Here is a 23,182-nt window from a genome sequence, read left to right on the forward strand (position 1 = left end):
TACCCTGCGTCCTCAGGCCTGTCTCTCCATGGTCCATACTATCCTCTAGAGGGAGCATTGTGGGCGTGTTAGGGCTGTCCTCTGCTCCAGTCCTGCCCTCCCCTCTCTGCTCTGGGCCAGCCCTAGGACCGTGTGATCACCTCTGGCAGCCTTACTGCAGCCGTAAAGTCCCTTTCACACCAGTAGGCCTTCCATTCTACCCCTCTCCTTAAACGTTGGAACGTCAGAATGTAGCTTTCAAACATCTCTGTTTAAGAATTGCATGTAATTGTAGGTTAAAGAAAAAAAGAGTCCTGAAACTCTAGGTCACCTTATTTGAGTGTGGCAAATTCTAGTAATTAATTATTCTAGATATATAATGTCATGCTGATAAATTAGCCTATGGTAGGTTAAAAGCCTCCAGTTGTACCCAACTTTGATAAATGGGGAAACTAAGAGAAAGAGAGAGGAGAGGACTTACGGGTAATTACTGAGCATTCTATTACTATAAATATCACCACATAACACCTATTTTTGGATTTCAAAGAACACCACCAAAATCCAATCCTGAGGCCATTAAATTCCCAATTTTAAGGAAATGCTAGAAAGTCCCGTATGAAATAGATGACAGTTACTGGTCTTCTGGCAGCATACCCTGTGTCTTTGCTTGTTTCCGAGAGGTGACCATTGTGCCTCTCCCTAACACCTCTCCCCTCCCAGTTCAGCCTCTGCCAGTCCTATTCACTTGATCACAGCAGAATCTCTTGTGTCCATCCCCCGCTTCCCATCTTATTAACTGTATCTTAGTTCATGTGTATTAGTCCGTTCTACCTCAGTTATATCCACTGTGGGTTTGTTTCCTCTGATCATTCTCCCTCTCCTTTATGTTGTATATACTGTCAACAGAGCACTTCCTAAAACAGAGCTCTCATTATTCACCACCAAGCAGTTATGGAGTGCCTACCATGCATCAGGGATTATGCTGACTCCCAGAGATTCACGGTGATTAAAACACTGTCCCTCTCCTAAGGAACTTAACAGTGTAGTGGAGCGGCCACCAAAACTTATTTTTATAATACCATGGATGGTTCCATGTTTTTCCGTAATTGAAATAGGCTGGAATGTTTTAGAGGTCACGGGATGTACCGCAACCTGGAGGTTTGGCAAAGACTTTCTCGGGAAGGTAAATAAAGGATAAACAGGAGTTAGGTAGTGTGTGTGTGTGTGTGTGTGTGTGTGTGTTGAGGGAGTAATAGGGCAGAAGAAAGGACATTCCAGGTGGGGAAGAAAAGTATGTTCCAGTTTGGACAGCCTATAACCAAGTAGAGAGGTCTTTTAGACACACAGATAATCAAATGACGTCTTTGGGAAGAGGTCCTGAGCCGAGACCTGGTGACTGGAACCGTGAGACTTGATGAGGTGCTCAAAGAGTTTGTGTCAGGTGAAGGAACAGTGGGCTAGGGGTTCCACCTCTGATGTTCATGGGCATCGCAGATGGAGCTCATGAAGAAAAACAAATGAACAGTCATGAGAGGTGCTGAGAGGACCAGTTCGTGAAACCAGGAGAGCACAAAGGTTGGAGAAAGCAGGCGAGTGGTCAGTGGATTGAAAGTTAACAGAAATGCTTCTTGAGATCAGAATTGGAAATAAGCGCTGGATTTGGCAATGTAAGTCACTGAGCACTTTAAAGACACACTTCAGTCCAGGGTAAGGATGGATGCCATATTAAGTGAGAAGTGGAGACGATGAGTGTAGACATCTCATAAAAGCTTCTTGAAAGCTATGGGTGGAAGGTAAGTATTTTTTATAATCTGCAGTGGGGGAGCGCAGAAGAAGGGAAAGTAGAGGTTGAAAACGGAGTCGAATAGAAAAGAAACTGGAGCACAGTCTTGGAAGACGTGAAACTAGATAGAGTCTCTAACAGGAAGGGGCTACCTTTTACCCGAAAATGTCAGGACATGTGGTATGGATAAGTTTGTAGATAGGGAGTAGGAAGTTGAAGAAGATGACACTGGAATGTCTGTAGTTTGCAGTAATGTAGGAAATTCAAAGTCCTATTGAAGGGAATGAGAGGTTGAGTTTAAAGTTTATTTATTTTCAAGAGAGAGTATGCGCACAAACAGGGGAGGGGCAGAGAGAGGGGCACTCTCAGCACGGAACCCGACTTCCCGACTTGGGGCTTGAACCTATGAACCGTGAGATCATGACCTGGACCCAGGAGATCATGACCTGAGCCGAGATCAAGAGTCAGATGCTTAACCAATTGAGCCACCCAGGCGCCCCAAGAGGTTGAGTTTAAAGAAATGAGAGGGGTGTTTAAAGAAAATATTGACAGTGTAGAATAGTTATTACAAAGAATAGGAGAGGAAATTACCCTAAACAGATTCAGTCTATTTGCCAACCAAGTGCCAGCCCCTAGTTGGAAATTATAGTGCTCCCCGCTCCTGGCCTTTTCAATCCCAGTCACTGTGCCCTGTCAGCCGCCCTGCACTTAGGCCAGAATGAACTACTAGATGCTTCTCATCTACGAGGTTTGTTTCCTACCCTCAGATTTGCTCCAGGAACCCCCTCTCTAAGATGCCCTATTTTTCTTGCTCTCAGGGTCCACATCATACTTCCTCTTCACATCCTTCTCTCAAAAAACCTTCCCAGCCCTCCCCGACTCCACACCTCAGTGGGGATTACCATTTTATCTTTCCATTATGTTTCCTACGTATCTCTTTATGTGTTGCTTTTTACTCCTACTATTCTTTCCTCTCTTAGATAAAGTGCTAAAGGCAAGGCATGCATATGGCTAGTGTTCAGATATTTGTTGGACAGATGAATGGGGGACTTTTATAAATCTGATTTCACCCCTTCTGGGACTTCTTTGTGGCCTAGAGCCATCTCGGTCTCACCTTCACCTCACCTTTCTCCTAGTTCTGCCTCTTTTGGGGAAAAGTATGATTGCAGCTTCATTGTAATCCAACCCTTGTCTTGAGAGCCATCACTGAGCTGGTTAATGAATACCTTAGTGCTGTTATTGAATGGTCTCTGATTAATCTATTGGCTTTAGCACAGAGTTGCACTGATTGCTCCCTAGCTCAAAAAATAAAACTGGGCTTCTGAAATGTCCTGCTTTGCATGAAAATGTTCACTTCCTCTAATTTCCCCATCTGAAAAAAAATTGTAGATTCCTAGAGGCCGTGGCTGTCTGCCAAGACTTGCTTAGAAACCCTACATGGAAGTAATAGTCTTTGTCCCAGGACTCTTCTGCAGTTTCCCTGATTTTATCTGGAAGAAAGACTAAAACTGAGGCCTAGAGTCGTTAACTTATCTAAGGTTATATGGCTAGTAGGTGTTTCAGTCAAGATTTGAACCAGGTCCTTTGGACCACAGAGCTTGTATTCCTGTACATGACCGTGTGCAGCCACTCCCTCCCCACTCACCTCCACACATCCATGGTCATCTCTTCTGTTGGCTCACCAGTGAACATGGCTTCCGTTCAGTTTCCTGTGTCGCCAGATCTGTAGAGAGCCCTTAAGACATCTGCCCACCCAATCTCCTACTCATTTCTCTATAAAATTACTGCTCTGGTTTTAGGGCTTAGGACAGTTTATAAATATAAAGTTGAGTTCAATTTTGCACAGTGTTTTAATTTTTCTATTACAGTATTCCTCAAGCTTTTTGGTCTTAAGACCCCTTGATATTCTTTTTTTTTTTTTTTTTGGAGAGAGAGAAAGTGAGGGATAGAGGGAGAGGGAGAGAATAAAATCCTAAGCAGGCTCTATGCCCAGTGTGGAACCCCATACCTGGCTCAATCTTAGACCCCAGGATCTTGACCTGAGCTACACTTGATCTTAGCCAAAAGGTTGAGAAGTGATTGACCTGAGCTGAAATCAAGAGTTGGATGCTTAACTGACTGAGCCACCCAGCTGCCCCTAGGCCCCCTTAATATTCTTAAAAATTGAAGACCTCAAAGTGCCTTTTTTAAGTGTGCTTTTAATCTATATTAGAAATTAAGAAATTTAATAATTAAATATCTACAATATGTAATTTAATAATTACTATTAAATTAAGAACTTAAAAATATTAAACATGTTTATTTACTGATTTACCTAAAAATAATAATGATAGGGGCGCCTGGCTGGCTCAATTGATAGAGCATGTGACTCTTGATCTTGGGGTTGTGAGTTCCATTCCTACACTGGGTGTAGAGATTACTTAAAAAAAAATAGGGGCGCCTGGGTGGCTCAATGGGTTGCACATCCAACTTCAGCTCAGGTCATGATCTCACAGTTCATGGGTTTGAGCTCCCCGTCAGGCTCTGTGCTGACAGTTTGGAGCCTGGAGCCTGCTTCTGATTGTGTGTCTCCCTCTCTTTGCCCCTCCCCCACTCTCTCTCACACACACACCCACCCACACACACACACACACACACACCTCTCTCTCTCTCTCTCTCTCTCTCTCTCTCTCTCTCAGAAATAGATAAACATTAAAAAAAAGGATATGTTAAAAAAAATTGGGGGGATTGACATATTTGAAGGAAATCTAGTTTCGTACGGATGTAATTAGAAAAGGGATGGGGCGCCTGGGTGGCTCAGTCGGTTGAGTGTCTGACTTCGGCTCAGGTCATGATCTCGCTGTCTGTGAGTTCTAGCCCCGTGTCGGGCTCTGTGCTGATAGCTCAGAGCCTGAAACCTCCTTCAGATTCTGTGTCTCCCCTCTCTCTGCCCCTCCCATGCTCATGCTCTCTCTCTCTGTCTCTCAATAATAAATAAATGTTAAAAAATTTTAAAAAAAAAGAAAAGAAAAAGAAAAGGGATGAATAGGGGTGCTAGCGTAGTTCAGTCAGTTAAGCGTCCGACTTCAGCTCAGGTTATGATCTCACAGTTCATAGGTTCGAGTCCCATGTTGGTCTCTCTGTTGTCAGCACGGAGCCTGGAGTCTGCTTCGGGCCCTCTGTTCCCCTCTCTCTCTGTCCTTCCCCTTCTCACTCACTCTCTCAAAGATAAACATTTTTTAAAAATGACAAAAAAAGGGTGGAAAATCTAAAAGCCTTTTCAGATAATTATGAATATTCATCTTTGATGCTATTCCAAAACTCAGCGCAATTATTGTTTTTTCAGTGATTAGTTGCAGTATAGAATTTGAAACTGTAAGTCTGTTACATTAAAATCCTTTGCTGTATTTATCACCATAGATCATTAACTCATGAGTGATTAGTAGCATCATGCATTGATCATTTAGGGAATATCTGTTCATTGAGTTACACACATCTTCCAAGTACTGCCACACACAAGTTTTAAAAATCACATACATTATTATCACTAACAGCTCATAAGAAAAGTCTAAATACTGTGAAACTGTCATGCTTCCAGAGTCCACTCTATACTTGTGAGAAAATGAAAGTGATAAAGGAAGATATGATCTTAGTATTGTTATGAAATAGTTTTGACCTCTTGATCCCCCTTAAGAGGGTCACAGGACCCCCAGGAGTCCCTAGACCACACTTTAAGAATGAGCTGTTTTTCACTGCTTTCTCCTCTAGGGTTTTGATGGTTTCCTGTCTCACATTCAGGTCCTTTATCCATTTTGAGTTTATTTTGGTGAATGGTGTAAGACAGTGGTCTAGTTTCATCCTTCTGCATGTTGCTGTCCAGTTCTCCCAGCACCGTTTGTTAGAGAGACTGTCTTTTTTCCATTGGATAGTCTTTCCTACTTTGTCAAAGATGAGTTGGCCATACTTTTGTGGGTCCACTTCTGGAAAAAGTGAAATATGGCAGGGACATAGAACATTTAAATCAGTAACTTATCACATCCTTAGGATCCCAGTCATTGTTAAGCCTGGTCCCAACAGACAGCTGGCATGGATACCCTAAAATCCTCAGTTTTTCCATGGAATATGAGGGCCACCTCTTCAAATCGAGAACACCCCATAGCCATTCTGCCGAGCAAACACCTAGACCTAAGGTGGTATTTCTAGTGAGCTGTGATGTGTGAAGCTCCTGGTCGGTGGACAAGAAAGATTTTGAAAACCGAAGGAAGGTAAGGCCCACCCATTTCATAAAGTAGCCTGGATCCTGGGAGTTAATAGAGCCAAGAGTCCTGGGTCATCACTGCAACCCTCTAGCCCAGGGAAACTGAGACCGGTGACAGGCTGGGCTGGCTACCCTCAGGATGTATCTCCTTAGAGAATGGGCTAGGGCAGGATTGAATATTGGGTTCTCTTTTCCCCTTCCACATTTATTACCATCAGCTCTTTTGCCAAGAATGGAACAGGGAACTAAACAGTAAGACATAAATTATTTTCTTTTAGTGTGTACTGTCTCGGGATCCTGATTTCTATGTGTTTGTAGGTCACTAAATTGATCATTATCTTATCACTTTCCTACCGGTTAAGAATAGATCTCCTGTAGTATATATTTCCTACTAGGCTGCAAGGTTTGAGAGGACAGGGACCATGCTATATGTCTTCTTTACAACTGTATCCACATCACTTAGTACACAATAGGTATTTAATGATCATTCGTCGAAGAAATGAAACCTCTTTCCTAATGTGGAGACCTAATGTACCGTGTAGTGTGAGCAAAATCACAGATTTAGTCCAGGGAAGCTTGCTATGAGAAGCGAAGCAGTGACCCAGTGCAGGTGTGGGATAATGCTAAGGTGTGGGTGGCTAATTTACAGTATACAACCTAAGTCCCTGTTCATTAAATTAAGCACTGCACCTACGATGTACAAAGCACACCAAGAGATACAAAGATGAATCAGGCAGTGTGACCCTCTGAAGAGCTTGTAGTTCGTCAAAAAGGAGAGCTAGGGGCGCCTGGGTGGCCCAGTCGGTGGAGTGTCCGACTCTTGATGCCGGCTCAGGTTGTGAACCCAGGGTCGCGGGATTGAGCCCCGCATTGGGCTCCGTGCTGAGCATGGAGCCTGCTTAAGATTCTCTCCCTCTCTCCCTCTGCCCTTCCCCCATTTGCATGCGCACTCCCTCTAAAAATTGAAAAGAGAGAGAGAGCTAAAAGCATATATACAAAGAACTGTAGCAAAAAGTAGAGCGCAAGTACTGTGAAAGAGAGGCTCCATGCTGTTGAAGGGTGAAGGAAGTTTGTTGAGGAAGAAGGTGAAGGGCTGGACCATGGACAGTAGAGAGAATCTCCACAGCTGGAGGTATAGAAAATAAAGACCTGGAAGCAGCGTGGCTCAATGGCAAAGTCTGTGAAGGGAAAGGGTAAAAGATAAAATGGAAATAGTAAGTTAGATTCAAAGCTGGGAGGATTGATGAAATTAAGTGTGATCATGGGATTTAACAAAGGAGCCCAAGAGTTCTGGCCTTATTTCTCTCTAGTGAGCCTTACAAGGAGATACATACGCCGAAGACACTGTTTGTCAACATCTAACACAGAACCTCAGAGTTCTGTGTTCCACTGAACTGAACATGTGGGTAGAAGCTCAAAGATATTTCCCATCCCTCCCTCAATCCAATCTTGGGATCCTACTGTAGTACTTATGGTTTTTATTTTCTGTATTTTATGATGCTTTGACATTTTAGGAGCCTTGCTAGCTGGGGAGAGACTGCCCCTCCCAGTGCAGACTTAATTCCTGGACACTGAACAACTTGCCTGGGAGTGTGCCTTTCATATGCAAATGGATCAATCCAAACCCTCATCCCCAACTTTATCTAAAGCTCACATGCCAAGATATACCACACCAGTGTCGCCCCTGCCCTAAATCACTCCAAGGGCCAGGCATTGGGCAGCTAGGACCAGTCCTGTAGCCCAGAGCCTATTGAAATTATTCAAACTGCCCAATCCTGGACTTCTCAGATGTGCCTGCTCTGCCTCACCTGTTCCTGCCAGGGAGACCACCATCCAGGCTCCGAACCATGCTTTTCCCTTGCTCTTCTGCCTCCTAACTGACCCTGCTACCTCCCCAGGAGGCCCTGCATGGCATGGCATGGCGTGGCATGCCCCCTTCTCGTGGGAGCTGTGACTAATAGACTCTTCCAAAGGCAGTTGTCTCTGTGTCTGTCACCTTACCGTTTTTCATTAGAACAAAATCATATGTACAATAGGAAGGCACTGCCTTTGGCGTAGAACATTGCCCTGAGGTATAAAAATTGAGGGGCAGGGGGGATGCCAAACAAAGAGACAATGGAAAATATTTGGGTCTTTAAGTTTTCTTTAACCAAGGAAATTTAACTCCATTGTAAGGCTTTCTGAATTTATCTGTCTTATACTCAGGGCTGTTGAGGTGTTTTAAAATCAGGAATTGGATGGATGTCACTGGGATATATATTACTACATTTATTTAAAAGGAAAAATAAGGGGGCGCCTGGGTGGCTCAGTCAGCTAAGCGTCCGACTTCGGCTCAGGTCATGATCTTACGGTCCGTGAGTTCGAGCCCCGCGTCGGGCTCTGTGCTGACAGCTCAGAGCCTGGAGCCTGTTTCAGATTCTGTGTCTCCCTCTCTCTGGCCCTCCCCCGTTCATGCTCTGTCTCTCTCTGTCTCAAAAATAAATAAACGTTAAAAAAAAATTTTTTTTTTTAATAAAAGGAAAAATAAGGTCTGGGGTGCCTAGGAAACTTAGTCGGTTAAGTGTCCGGCTCTTGGTTTCGGCTCAGATCATGATCTCACGTTTGTGGGTTCAAGCCTGGCATTGGGCTCTGTGCTGACGGCATGGAGCCTGCTTGGGATTCTGTCTCCCTCTTTCTCTGCCCCTCCCCTGCTTGCTCTCTCTCTCAAAAATAAATGGATAGGGGCGCCTGGGTGGCGCAGTCGGTTAAGCGTCCGACTTCAGCCAGGTCACGATCTCGCGGTCCGTGAGTTCGAGCCCCGCGTCAGGCTCTGGGCTGATGGCTCAGAGCCTGGAGCCTGTTTCCGATTCTGTGCTTCCCTCTCTCTCTGACCCTCCCCCGTTCATGCTCTGTCTCTCTCTGTCCCGAAAATAAATAAACGTTGAAAAAAAAAAATAAATTAAAAAAAATAAATAAAATAAATGGATAAACATTAAAAAAATTTTTTTAATTTTAAAATGGAAAAATAAGGTCATAATTTTCAAATTAAAAAAAAGTCTGAGTTGGTCAAGTGGTTTGACAGTAAGGACTGGCTTTGCTAATTGTATCGTATAGTGGGTATTTTTATAAATGAAACAAGCTAAATCTGTGGCTTTAAGGTTTTGATGAAAATATCTTGAAGGCATGTGATAAGATAAACTTATTTTATTAAAAAACTAATATTGGAAAAATTAATGTTGGCAGTGATATATTGAAAGTAATGATATTTTGATTATTCCACCCTTTTTCTTTTGGGTTAGATAAGGTTCCTTTAAGAAGAAGAATAACCCCTGTAAGAGTAACCCATATAATTATTAATAAAAACTTAAGCCTTTTTTGGTATCCTCAGAAAACAAGACATAGAATATTTCTAACAACTAGGTAACAAATTTGGCAAGTTGGTTGGTTTATAGTTCTTTGCTTCCAATAAAGTTGAAAGACTACCTAATTTGACTGTCAGCTGATTAAGATAAATTTTGCTAACAGCTTACTATGTGATTTTGGCATATAATTTGTAAGGAGTTCAAAGAATTGAGTGACATTGCTACAATAAAATTCTTCTGTTCCCAGATACTATTTGTGTGAATAAGGTTTTTGAGCTCTTAAAATCTAATATTAGAAAGGGAAGGGAGGGTAGATGTTGAGCCATGTTTGATTCTAGTAATAAATAATACAAATATTTCAACCCCCAAAACACCAATTTTAAAAACTCATTAGGAGACACATTTTAATAAAATACCCTTTTTAAGCTTAATAATTACTTATAAAATGTATATTTATGAGCTGTCAGCACAGAGCCCGACATGGGACTCAAACCCATGGACCGCGAGATCATGACCTAAGCTGAAGTTGGATGCTCAACCGCTGAACCACCCAGGCGCCCTATATTTATATATCTCAATCAATTTTATTAATAAGAATTATAATAAAAAATCAATCCAGGAGAATTTTTTTATGTTTATTTCGAGAGAGAGAGTATATGCTAGCAGGGGAGGGGAAGAGAGAGAGAGGGAAAGAGAGAAAGAATCCCAAGCAGGCTCCATGCTGCCAGAGCAGAGCTGGACTCTGGGCTCGAACTCACCAACTGTGAGATCATGACCTGAGCTGAAATCAAGAGTCAGATGTTTAACGTACTGAGCCACCCAGGTGCTCCAATCCAGGAGAATTTTTAAAAATTCTTAGAGACTCAGGATCACAGGAAAATTTTTAAATTTTAAGTACAGTTATTTGTAATTTTTTGTTGCAGAAAAGTATTCAAAGGTGATCAGTAAAATGCGGTAAAGCATAACAATATGCATTAGCACACAATTCTCTAGGGAATATGGAAAGGAAGTATGAGATGAAGGAGAAAAAGAAATGAGGAAAAATTTGTAAATGGTAAATAAAAGTTTCATTTCAAAATGTCAGCGCTGGGAATTATATAATTTACAAATATTTAAACTTGTGATAAAAAAAAAAATGTTGACTTTAAAATGGAATAGAGGAGAGCCCCTAGGTGGGTCAGTCAGTTAAGCAAATGACTCTTGATTTTGGCTCAGGTCATGATTTTAAAGATGATGGAATCAATCCCCACCTGCCCCCCCCAGCTCCGCCCCCCCCAGTCCCCCCCCCCCCAGCACAGAGCCTGCTTGGGATTCTCTCTCTGCCCCTCCCCTGCTCACATTCTCTCTCTCTCTCTCTCTCTCTCTCTCTCTCTCTCTCTTTCTCTCTCTCGAAATAAATAAACTTTTAAGTTTAAAATGGAGTAGAAGGAAACATACATAATATTCAACTGAACAAAAGCTACTTCAAGACTATTGTTGGCATACTACTTATCTCCGGGGCATGTACTCATTGAGAGAATAGCACTTTTAATAATGATAGAGCACTTTTAAATTCTCTCCTTTTTGCCACGTGTGGCTTGGAGTCTAACTTGAGTAAAGGCACACTTCAGGTGAGCTCATAGTACTGCGAAATAGACACACCGATGTCTTTCCCCGTGGTTAGCTACATAGAGCAGGGGATAAAAGCATCGTTGTAATGTATGGCCAAACAGGAGTAGAATTTGTGTATGGCTACCTGCTCAAAGCCAGATGCATCTCAAGGGTATGGGGCAAGAAGTGAGTGATTATGGGTGTGGACAGTGGTATAAACGCAACCTCCAGAGGTGCTCTCTGGAAACACGTGTGTTCTCATACCAGGAATGCAAGGGTAGGGCCGGGAGGGGGAGGCAAACCGCCCTTGCTGGGCCTGTACGGGGTCAGCCTCCCGTCTCACGCCGTCTCTTGTGTGTGTCTCTCTCTCCCCGCCCCTGCAGTCACTGCTCAGCATCCCGGGCTCGCCGTTCCTCTCCCGCCACAACAGCAAAAGCAGCATCTTCAGCTTCCGAGGGCCCGGGCGGTTCCGCGACCCGGGCTCGGAGAACGAGTTCGCGGACGACGAGCACAGCACGGTGGAGGAGAGCGAGGGCCGCCGGGACTCGCTCTTCATCCCGATCCGGGCCCGCGAGCGCCGCAGCAGCTACAGCGGCTACAGCGGCTACAGCCAGGGCAGCCGCTCGTCGCGCATCTTCCCCAGCCTGCGGCGCAGCGTCAAGCGCAACAGCACGGTCGACTGCAACGGCGTGGTGTCCCTCATCGGCGGCCCCGGCTCCCACATCGGCGGGCGGCTCCTGCCAGAGGTGAAAATAGATAAGGCAGCTACCGATGACAGTGTAAGGAAGTAAACACATAGACCGAGGCTAGGCATGGCAGTCTTTCCCGCGCCCTCCTCTCTTCTCTCCGGTCCGGCCGCTCGCTCCCACGCGCTGTCCCCACTCTCTCGACTCCTGTCCCCACTGCCCCCCACCGTTTCTGTCTTCTCCCACCTGCTTTGTTTCTGTTGTTCTCTTCCGCCCCTCCTTCTCCCTTTTACTTTATTCCCTGCTCTGTTTCCCCCCACCCATCCCCTCCCTCCTTGTTTCGGACTACTGCCCTTCCCCATCCCCTCTTGGCTTTACTTCACCTCTTTCTCTTTCTCTCCATCTTTGCAAGTCTCTGTCAGCCTACCTGTATTCCTTCCCCCGCCCCCACCCCCCCACCTGCTTTGACTGAATGCCTCTGGCCAGCGGATCCTGCCCGGATGGAATGAGAATGGCATCCTGCCACCACCAATGACCAAGTCTGAGCCGGTTTGGAACTACCATCGCTTCTCTCCCTCCCATGTCCTCTCCTTATAGGGAAACAGCCTGGAATTTAAAGCTTTTATCTTTCTATTAAAAAACAAAACAAAACAAAACAAAAAACAAAACAGCAATATAGTTCAGAATAATTTAAGTCTCCTCTGTAAGAATGAGGTGTGATTTTTCCAAAGAGGAATGTGCATACATGATGCTGTCGGCAGGAGGTTCGCACCGGGGAGAACCAGGCAAGGAGAGGTTAGGGAAGCCAGTGCAGAACTGGAGCTAGACATTCAAAAGCATTTGAAATGGAAAGAAATCAAAGGAGGGGGAAAGTGGGAGGTTGGGGCAAGAACACATGGTGCATGGGGGAGGAAGAAAAAGGGAAGCAAAAGATGAATTTTAAATGTAATCAAATGTCAGGCTCTGGAGGAGCCGCATATAATAGCTTCAGAAAATCACTTGTCGAGGGGTTTGGATAATGGCTCCCCTCTTTGGGAAAAGCCATCTCCTAACATTCCTTTAAATTCTAAGCTGTTTATACCTTCTTTCTAGTTTTAAATTCTTATAACCTCAGCGATCCCAATCCTCTGTACCTCTAACTCCTTAACCTCCCTCAGTCCTTCCTTAGCTGGCATAGACTCCTTGAGATGGCATGCCAGTCCGTCTTGTCCTAACACTTCAGTTTCCTCTAACACAGCACGGAGACAGCCGGTCCTTTAATTAGCATGATGCATGTGTGGAGGAAAAGTGGACAAAGTGGAATTATCCACAGTGATCTGTTTTTAACGTTTCTGGATGCCTGTTGACCGTACAGATAAAAATTCAAAAAGCAGTTAGGATGTGTTTGACACTGCCTTTTCTCTCCTGCCTTTTCATTTCATAGTAAAATAACTGCCCATGCTACACACACACACACACACACACACACACACACACGTTTGTATAGCTCTTTAGAAGTGACAAGTTACTTTTACGTTCATTATTTAATTTGCTCTGAATAAAAATTCTATAAGGCTGGCAAAGTGAAGCTCATTATCCCTGGTTTTAGACAGGGGGTAGTTTCAGAGAATTTGGGCTCCTTAAGGTCACATAGCTCATTATTGATAGAGCCAGAGTCTTAGGGAAAACTCAATCTTCCATTTCTCAGTTCATTTTAGTGTCTTCTCTGTATAGCCACATGACCATTTTTCTTCAAGAAAACTCTTTATTTAATATCAACTATGGTAGGAACAATAATAATAACAAACAGCGGTTCCAAAATTCCCCCAAAACCAGGTAGTTGGCCAAAATAAATATTATAGACGTGATTATCTTTACTTTGAATGTAATTTTTGATTGTCCCTAATTCTATATCTAGAAGTAAATACTTACGGTCTGTTATTAGACAGTTACATTATCTGAAAAAAACAAGGTAATGTGTCAACAGATAACAAGGGTTGTGTCAGCATGGACAGTACAGTTCTGGCAACTCAAATGTTAAAAAACAAATTTATTTCTGATATCCTGGCTTTTTTTTTTTTTTTTAATATTTAAGCCAAATCATACATCTTGCTTTTTTGTTGAAAAGAAGGTATAGAAAAGGTATCCAGGAAGGAGGAGATTGAACTTCAAGCTGAAGGCACATGAGCAGATTTGGGGGGTTTGTTTTTGGTTTTCTGGCAGCTTCTGTTAGACTGTGTGGGAAAAAAACTTGAGAGGCAGTTGAGCAGATGGCTGTGGAAGCAAGGCTCTGTGCACTGCCTTACGTTGTGGCCTCCACAGAGTGCTGCCTTTGGAGTTTTGGGGGGCCTGCACACTCCACCCCCTGTAGGCCCTTAGGAGATTCTTTGCGGTGGTCCCAAGCGATGATGGTGACAGATTTGAGGATTCCCAAGGCCAGGAGGGCAGATCCCAAAGAGGCAGGAAGATAAGATAGGCACGACTATTTCATTCCCAAAGGCTTCATAACCAGGAAAAGCTGTATTGTTAGAAGCCATAAAGAAGTGCTTCTCAGCTGTTGATGGCGTGGGGATATGTGTAAGTTATAATAATAGGCCAAAAAGACACAAGAAAACAAACCCAGACTGCATAGACCGCGTGTGGTATGATATCAGATCTATAGAAAGACAAACTACACACAGAAAGAGGATGACTAATCAGAAGTTAACCGTAGTTGCCTTTAGGAGGGGAAATTATCGGTGGCTTTTTTTTTCCTTACTCTTTTGTGTTCTTTACGGCTTTCTACAATGACATAATAATTATAGCTACCATATGGGTTCTTGCTATAGTATGCTAAGCACTTAAATATATGCACGATCTCATTTAATTCTTATAACCATCCTATTTGGTAGGTGGCTTTATCCTATTAAACAGATGAGGTTCAAAGCCTTAGTGACTCGTGGCAGTGGAGCTTGAACCAAGGTCTTCCTGATGCCAATGAGACCTTCCTGGCCACTTAAATATTAGCTCCTTTGGGAAGTGGGGGAAAAAAAAAACACTTATCATTTATCTTAGAGGAATGCAATATATTACTAGTGTTGTATGCAGCCCAGGCCACATGAGCAACAAATACCTCCTTAGGCTAAGATGTAGCAATTCTTACTGTCAAGGAGTAAAGATTCTGCAGTGACTGTCTGGTGATTGTGCGGATTTTTCATGAGAGGATTAATAAACTAAGATGTTTTATGTGGTGGTGGGGGGGCGGGGGGGGGAGAATCACGTTTGGGATGTGACTCCAGCCATGGATTGATTTGCCTGCGCCTGAACCACGAGAGTGCTTCCCAATGTGTGCTCATGCTTTGTGGAGCATTGCAGGAGCCGCTGAGGCCCAAAATTTCAATGGTTTGGGAGTTTTCACTTTTGCTTTCTGCTGAAGCAGAGGATGAGGGGACTTTTCCCATGCCTTCATCTCTAAGCTGGAAAAGTAGGTGAGAATCTCACCACTCAGAGAGAAAGCAGGTGCTGCTGACAATCCAAAAATCAGACGTAACTCAGAAACCCTGTTGTATTAGCTTACAAATATATAAGTATCATCTCATTTAACGCCCACAGCTGATAGACACTACTGTTGTCTGCATTTCACTGAGGAGGTAACCAAGGCTTAGAGAAATAACGTGGCTTGTCCAAGATCACACAGTAAGCGGCAGACAGAATTAGGGCTTGAGTGCAGGCAGTCTGGCTCCGGAGCACTGGCCAGTAACCAGTGCACTGCACCAGCTCTAAAGCCTGAGTCCTTCAGTTTATTTACTGATGTGATCCTGGGAAATTAACATAACCTCTCTAAGCCCATTTCCTTATCTGTGAAAAAGAGATAAAAGGACCTTTGCTAAAGGGCAATCGTAAAGATTAAATGCAATAACATTTATAAAATGTGAAGCGTATTATTTGGTCCATTCTTGGTGTTCAGAAGCCAGTGTCCATTTCTTTCCCTACACTCTTTTGGCCTTTTTAGTCCTGAGATGTGGACGTTAGGATTTCTACTGAATTGCTTGACTTGCAGAGGGTTGTATTCCTTCTAAGGAATACCTTAAAGATCCTTTGTCTGAGAAGAAGAAATTATTGTACAACTATTTTAAAGCAGATTACTACAGGGGTGCCTGGGTGGCGCAGTCGGTTAAGCGTCCGACTTCAGCTCAGGTCACGATCTCGCGGTCCTTGAGTTCGAGCCCCGCGTCGGGCTCTGGGCTGACGGCTCGGAGCCTGGAGCCTGCTTCCGATTCTGTGTCTCCCTCTCTCTCTGCCCCTCCCCCGTTCATGCTCTGTCTCTCTCTGTCCCGAAAATAAATAAACGAAAAAATAAACAAATAAAATAAAGCGCTCTAAATTTTAGTTCCAAGAAAAAGGTAACCACCTGATAAATTTCCATTCATGTATTTCCATGGGAAGACGATTTAGTTGTGCTTCCTTGGGCAGATCTGTAGAAATGTGGGCAACATCTGCCATCTGCAGGTGTTATAGGATATCTCTTTGACAAGTACAGCTACAATTGAGGAGGTTGGAAGTCAGTGGCTAAATGTCGTAATAAACTTTGCATTTGGGTTGAGAGAAATGGAACAAATTTGCACTGAGTTTCACTTTCAAAGAATGTAATTGAGGCTCTCTGTTGCTTCCTCTGTTACTGATAGTTTTACATGAAACCGCCTTAGAGGCTGAGTTCTAAAAAGGCAGAAGCTCCTGACTTTAAAACGTTGTGAATTCTCCTCTTTCCTCCCCAACAAAGTGAGACCAAACAAACAAACAAAAGAAATAAACACCTCCACTTACAGGAATAAAAAAATGACCTGAGGAGATAGGGAAGGGGAAGGAAAGAGTATGTGATCTCTCCTCTGGTCCTCGGGTCTCAGCAGGGTTGAAGGAGGAAGCCCTCTCCCTACCTCCCAAGTGATAAGAATTGAGTAGCTAAGCCAAGAGCAGAGACATCCCTGACAGAATCCCGAGGAGATTCTGCAGTAAAATGCTCTACCACTGAGCTATACCCTCCCCACCCACCCCCCCACCCCCCACTATCCCAAGGAGATTCTGGAGGAAGGGTTACTCTGAAGCTGCTGTACATGGGAGAGCCTTCAGTTGGCTAGAATCTGGCACAAGAAACAATAGCCAACAGCGCTGATGGGAATGTAAAATGGTGTGACTGCTTTGGAAAACAGTGGCGGATTCTCAAAAAAATTAAACATAGAGTTACCATATGATCCTAGGTAAAACTGAAAACAGGTGTTCACACAAAAACTTGTACATGAATATTCATAAAACCATTATTCATAATAGCCAAAAAGTGGAAGCAACCCAAGTGCCCATCAACTGAGGGATGGATAAATAAAATGTGGCATGTCCCTATTATGGAATATTATTCAGCCATAAAAGGGAACGAGGTATAGATACATGCCACAGCACGAATGAACCTTGAAAACGTTATGCTCAGTGAAAGAAGCCAGGCACAAAAGGCCACATATTACTGTATATGGTTCCATTTCAGTTTTTTTTGTAATGTTTTTATTTATTTCTGAGAGAGACTGAGAAGGCATGAGCAGGAGAGGGGCAGAGAGAGGGACACAGAATGGGAAGCAGGCTCCAGGCTCTGAGCTGTCAACGCAGAGCCCCGTGTGGGGCTTGAACCCACGAACTGCAAGATCATGACCTGAGCCAAAGTCAGACGCTTAACCAACTGAGCCACCCAGGTGCCCCCACATGGTTCCATTTATATGAAATGTCTAGAAGAGATAGATCTATAGAGACAGAAAATAGGGGGATTGGCTGCAAACAGGTACTGTGTTTTTCTTTGGTATGATGGAAATGTTCTGGAATATACTGTAAATATACTAAAAGCCACTGAATTGCACACTTTGAAACCATTAAAATGGCGAATTTTATTGTAATGTGCATTTTATCTCAATGTTGTAAAAGTTGAAAAGAGAAACAACAGCCCAGACTTTCAGTCCCAGCTTTCAAAACCTCACCCGGGGAGGAGGGATTTCAGGAACTACCCATCCATCTTGGATTCCTGTGTACCCTGGTTTACTTACTACGGATTTATTTTACTCTGGATACTGTCTTAGCCCCCAGTTAGTGCTTAGCACTTTGAAGTAATGTTCTTCATAAGTAGTTTTAGTTTGTATCATCTCAGGCAGCTAACAGTGATGAACACATGTGTGCTCCCTCTCTCTCCATTAATCAGTCACATCTGATGAATACAGAGAGACTGCGTGTTCTGACGATGACCAGGCCATATATAAAATAGGACTTTCACCCACCACGTGCCCGAGAAACCAGCCCCCTTATCTCTGGTAAACAACCCAGGCAGCCAGCCTGCCATAAGTCACACTAGTAAGGTAGCCAGTCTGCTATCTCTTGTGACAATCCAGGAAGGTATGATACCTTCTATAACAATCAGCCCCAGGTGGTCAGGGCTTGATTAATAACTGATGAGTTCCCTAATTTTTGTTTCTGTGTTCACCTTCGGACCCACCCGAGAAAGCCAAATATGCACCCCTAATCAGTCACCTAGGATGCCTTGCTTCTAGTTAGCCCAGCTGCAGCGCCCTCATGCCAACAGCCTTGAAGTCCAGGCACACCTGAAGCCTTCCCTTTTTTCCACGCGAAAGCTTTCTCACTCCCCTGCCTTTGCGCCTCTGGCGAAACGCATGTGATGGTGGCTGACTCCCCATCTTAAGCTCAGAATAAATAGCCTTTGCTTTTCTCACTTGGTTCATCTTCCTTTATTTCCATAATACAAATAACATTTTCTACGCATTTACACACTCTTTCTTATTCTTCTCAAAGGAATTCTGCACGATCAATATCGCAATAGTACACTGGGTAACCCTCACCCAAGAGTTACCAAAGGTGTGGGAACAAAGGTGGTGGAGGAAGAGCTGTCTGGCCAGCTGAGAATTGTCCCCTAAGCCCCTTTGTACCACAAGACTCTCCCAGAAAAGTACATTTTCCTACTTGATCCCTTCACCTCTCCGAGCAGCCCCTTCTGACATGTATCAACATAGATTAGTTTGCTTTCATTTTCGAGGACTCGTGTAGTAGGTCTTTTTTTATTTGGCTTCTTTCACTCAACAAGATGTTTTTTTGAGCTACATCCATGTTGGGTATCAGTAGTTCATTTCTTGTTATTGATGAGTATTGATTGATTGGGTCCTTCATTGTATAAGTACACTCCAAATTGTTAGTCCATGTTCCTGTTGATGGACGTTCACGTTGTTTCCAGTTTTCAGTAGTATGAAGAAGCTTGCTGAGAGCATTCTTGTGCAACTCTTTTGGCAGATAAATGTTTTCATTTATATTGGATAACTACCTCAGAATGAAATTCCTGGGTCGTATGGTGAATGTATGTCCAGCTTTGCGAGAAACTGCCAAACAGCTCTCCAAAACAGTTACACTATTTGTTTTTAATAGTCCTACCAACAGCGTATTAGAGTTCCAATTGCCCCCCATCCTAGCCAACATTTGGTGATATTAGTCTTTGTTTTAGCATTTGAGTAGGCATAAACTGTTGTCTTACTATGCTTTTAATTTGCATTTCCCTGCTGATTAAAGATGATGTGCATCTTTTCATGTATTTATTGGCTTCTCATAGATCTTTCATTAAGTTGCTTATTTAAATCTTTTGCCCATTTTGATTTTTTTGTATGTTATGGATACAAGTCCTTTATCAGATACATAACCTTTTAATTTTGATGGCATCCAATGTATCAGGTTTTTTTTTTCTTCTAGGAAAATTTGCCATTACCCCAAATTGTGAAGTTATTTTCTTCTCTAAATTTCACAGTTCTGGGTTTTACATTCAGGTCTCTGATTCAGCTCAAATTAATTTTTGTGTATGAAATTAGGAGTTGACTTGGATGAATATCTAGTTTTTCAGTACTGTTTGTTAAAAAGACTTTTTGGGGCGCCTGGGTGGCTCGGTTGATTAAGCGTCCAACTTCAGCTCAGGTCATGATCTCATAGTTCGTGAGTTCGAGCCCCTCGTCGGGCTCTTTGCTGTCAGCACACAGCCCACTTCGGATCCTCTGACACCCTCTCTCTGCTCTTCCTCTGTGTGTGTGCACACTCTCTCTCCCTTTCTTCTCTCTCTCTCAAAAAGTAAAACATTAAGAAAATGTATTAATACAAAAAAAAGACTTTCCTTCCTTCACTGAACTGACTTGGCATCTTGGTCAAAAATCAACTGATGTACATGTTTGGGTCTGTTTCTGGATTCTATTCCGTTCCCTTGATCTATTTGTTTATGCTTATAACAATACTATGCTTGTCTAATTACTGTAACTTTATAGTCTTGAAATGAGATAGCATAAGCCTTCCAAACAAAAAATATTTTAAAGATCATGAAACAATCTCTTAAGAGATTAATTTGCTTTTCAGATCTTTTTAAAAAGATTATTTTGCTATTTTTTCCTATTATTTTGCTATTTTGCTAGATTCTTCACGTGTCTTTATATATTTTAGAGTCTTTTTTTTTTTTTTTTTTTTTTTTTTGGTCAGTTTCTTCAGAAGACCCTAGAATTTTTATAGTGATTGCACTGAATCTATAGGTCAATTTGGGAATAATGGGCATCTTAATTATATTGAATCTTTCAATCTGTGAATGTGGTTTTATTCTCGTTTATTAAAGTCTTCTCAAGTTTCTCTCAGCAAAGTTGTATAATTTGTAGTGGAGGTCTTACCCATCTTCCATTAGATTTATTCCTTGGTATTTGTAGTATTTGATACTGTTGTAAAAGGTATAATTTAAAACCTTTTTATTTTCAGGTATTTGTTGTCAGAACATAGAAATACAGTTAGTTTTTGAATGCTATGACCTTACAAATTAACATCTCAGTTCTATTAGGTCTTTTTGTTGCAAATTTCATAGGGATTTTACATGCACAATAATATTTTCTGTGACTAACAGCAACTGCAACCTTTATGCTTTTTATTTATTTTTCTTGCTTTATTGCACTAGCTAGGACTTCAGATACAAAATGCATAGAAATGATTAAAGCAGATATTCTTCCTTGTTTCCATTATTCGTGGGAAAAGATTTAAAGTTTCAGCAAGAATTATAATGTTGGCTATAGGTTTTCATAGACGTTCTTTATCAGATTGGAACTGCCATGTTCTATTTGTGGCTTGCTAAGAAATTTTATTATGCAGAGGTGTTGAATTTTATCAAATGTACTTTTACTGCGTTTGAGATAATCAGATATTTTTTTCTCTTTTATTCTGCTAAAGTGATGAATGACATTGACTTTTTTTTTTTCTAACGTGAAACTAGCTTTCCTGGGATAAATCCTGTTGGTCATGATGTATTATCTTCGTATATATTGACGGGTTCTATTTTCTCAAGTTTTGTTAAGGATTTCACATCACCGTTCATGAGGAATATTGGTCTCTGATTTTCTTTTGTTGTAATGGTTTTTGTTAGGTTTAATATCAGGGTTATGTTAACTTTATAAAACAGGTTGAGAAGTATTCCCTTCTCTATTTTCTGAAAGAATTGGTATTAGTATTGGTATTATTTCTTCTGTAAATGTTTGATAGAATTCACTTGTAGAGATATCTGGACTAGAGTTCTCTTTATTGTAAGGTTTTTTTTAATTAACAATTTCTAATGTGGGCTGTTTAGATTTTCTGTTGCTTCTATCAGTTTTGATAAGTTGTATTTTGATAAGTTTGTTCATTTTATCCAAGGTGCTATGACTTGAAGTTGTTGGCAATTATTCTTCCTTTTCTTTTCTTTTTTTTTTTTTTTTTTTTTTTTTGTTAGGTTAGCCCACTTAAATTTTTGGGTTTATTTATTATGATACTCTATCTTATTATACTCTGACTACTATAAATATTGTACAGAAGCCTCCTTTCTTACGATGGTTCAACTTAAAATTACGATATATTCTTATTATCCCAATAATGCCTGTAGGAGTTGTAGTAGTGTCCCCATTACTATTCCTGAAAATGATAATTTGTGTTTTCTATCTTTTTTTCTTCATCAGTCTTGCTAGAGAATTATCAATTCTATTAATCTATTTTTAAAAAACATTTGCCCTTTGTCATCGTCTATTGTTTGTCCATTTACTAATTCATTAATCTCCACTCTTACTTTTATTATAGTCTCTCCTCTACTTACCCACAGTTTAATTTGATCTTTTTCTTATTTCTTAAGGTGGAAATTTAGAGCATTGATTTTACATCTTTTATAGCAGTTAGTGCTGTAAAATTTTCTCAAACCATGGTGTTAGCTGCATCCCATAAATCTTAATGGATTATTTTCATTATCATCAAAGTATTTTCTAATTTCCTTTGTGATTTTAGCTTTGATCTGTGGACTTTTAGAAGTCTGTTGTTTTATAAACCTAAGGGGATTTTTCTGGATGTCTTACTGTTACCACAAGACTTTTCAGTGGAACCAGTTCCTTGGATCTGTGGTAGATGCTGTGGCCTGTGTAAAAAGGTGACATAATGAATTCTCTTTTTACCCTGTAAGCTTCCTTAAGTATGATCTTCGAAACTTCCTTTTCTTGGTGTCTTCTTTATTTCTTTTTTGAAACTTAAGATATGTTCTATAACATGCCTTAGTATGGGACGAATTTTAATGTTGTTATAGAGGTTGTCACCACATATCCCTGTTACAGTTTATTTTCATTTTACGTAGAAAGATATAGATAATCATTGTTCCATCTTAATACTAAGTTTGGGGATAAACTTCTCTTTATGTGGAGTTTTTAATCCAAGCTAAAAATTATTTTAGCTTTCAAATAGATACCACTAAATAATAATCTAATGATTTGACTAGTTCCTTTAGACAGCATTTTTATTAACTTTAAGGTTAATGTTACTAGAGTCTCAAGAATTTATCTCTTGTTATATCCAGCAAGCCCAGAAAACAGTAAGATATACTTAGAACCAAAGCAATTTTTTTTAAATATGTGAAACTTATTGTCAAATTGGTTTCCATACAACACCCAGTGCTCATCCCAAAAGATGCCCTCTTCAATACCCATCACCCACCCTCCCCTCCCTCCCACCCCCCATCAACCCTCAGTTTGTTCTCAGTTTTTAAGAGTCTCTTATGCTTTGGCTCTCTCCCTCTCTAACCTCTCTCTTTTTTTTTTTTTTTCCTTCCCCTCCCCCATGGGTTCCTGTTAAGTTTCTCAGGATCCACATAAGAGTGAAAACATATGGTATCTGTCTTTCTCTGTATGGCTTATTTCACTTAGCATCACACTCTCCAGTTCCGTCCACGTTGCTACAAAGGGCCATATTTCATTCTTTCTCATTGCCACATAGTATTCCATTGTGTATGTAAACCACAATTTCTTTATCCATCCATCAGTTGATGGACATTTAGGCTCTTTCCATAATTTGGCTACTGTTGAAAGTGCTGCTATAAACATTGGGGTACAAGTGCCCCTATGCATCAGCACTCCTGTATCCCTTGGGTAGATTCCTAGCAGTGCTATTGCTGGGTCATAGGGTAGATCTATTTTTAATTTTTTGAGGAACCTCCACACTGTTTTCCAGAGTGGCTGCACCAGTTTGCATTCCCACCAACAGTGCAAGAGGAGAA

At 41.8% G+C, this 23,182-nt stretch overlaps 1 protein-coding gene across 9 annotated transcripts in view; it reads left to right on the plus strand.

Moving 5' to 3' along the window:
- The window catches only part of SCN8A (sodium voltage-gated channel alpha subunit 8), a 177,284-nt gene that overhangs the window by 104,235 nt on the left and 49,867 nt on the right, over positions 1–23,182 (plus strand). For 5 of the 9 annotated variants that reach the window (XM_045466872.1, XM_045466879.1, XM_045466871.1 and 2 more), the window contains exon 12: positions 11,314–11,709. In XM_045466872.1, coding sequence (XP_045322828.1) covers positions 11,314–11,709 — 396 coding nt within the window. The remainder of the gene's footprint in view (positions 1–11,313; positions 11,710–23,182) is intronic. The other 4 variants (XM_045466874.1, XM_045466878.1, XM_045466873.1 and 1 more) reach the window with 1 other exon arrangement.

This window comes from Leopardus geoffroyi, chromosome B4 (genome assembly GCF_018350155.1).
Source record: "Leopardus geoffroyi isolate Oge1 chromosome B4, O.geoffroyi_Oge1_pat1.0, whole genome shotgun sequence".
Taxonomy (NCBI): Eukaryota; Metazoa; Chordata; class Mammalia; order Carnivora; family Felidae; genus Leopardus; species Leopardus geoffroyi.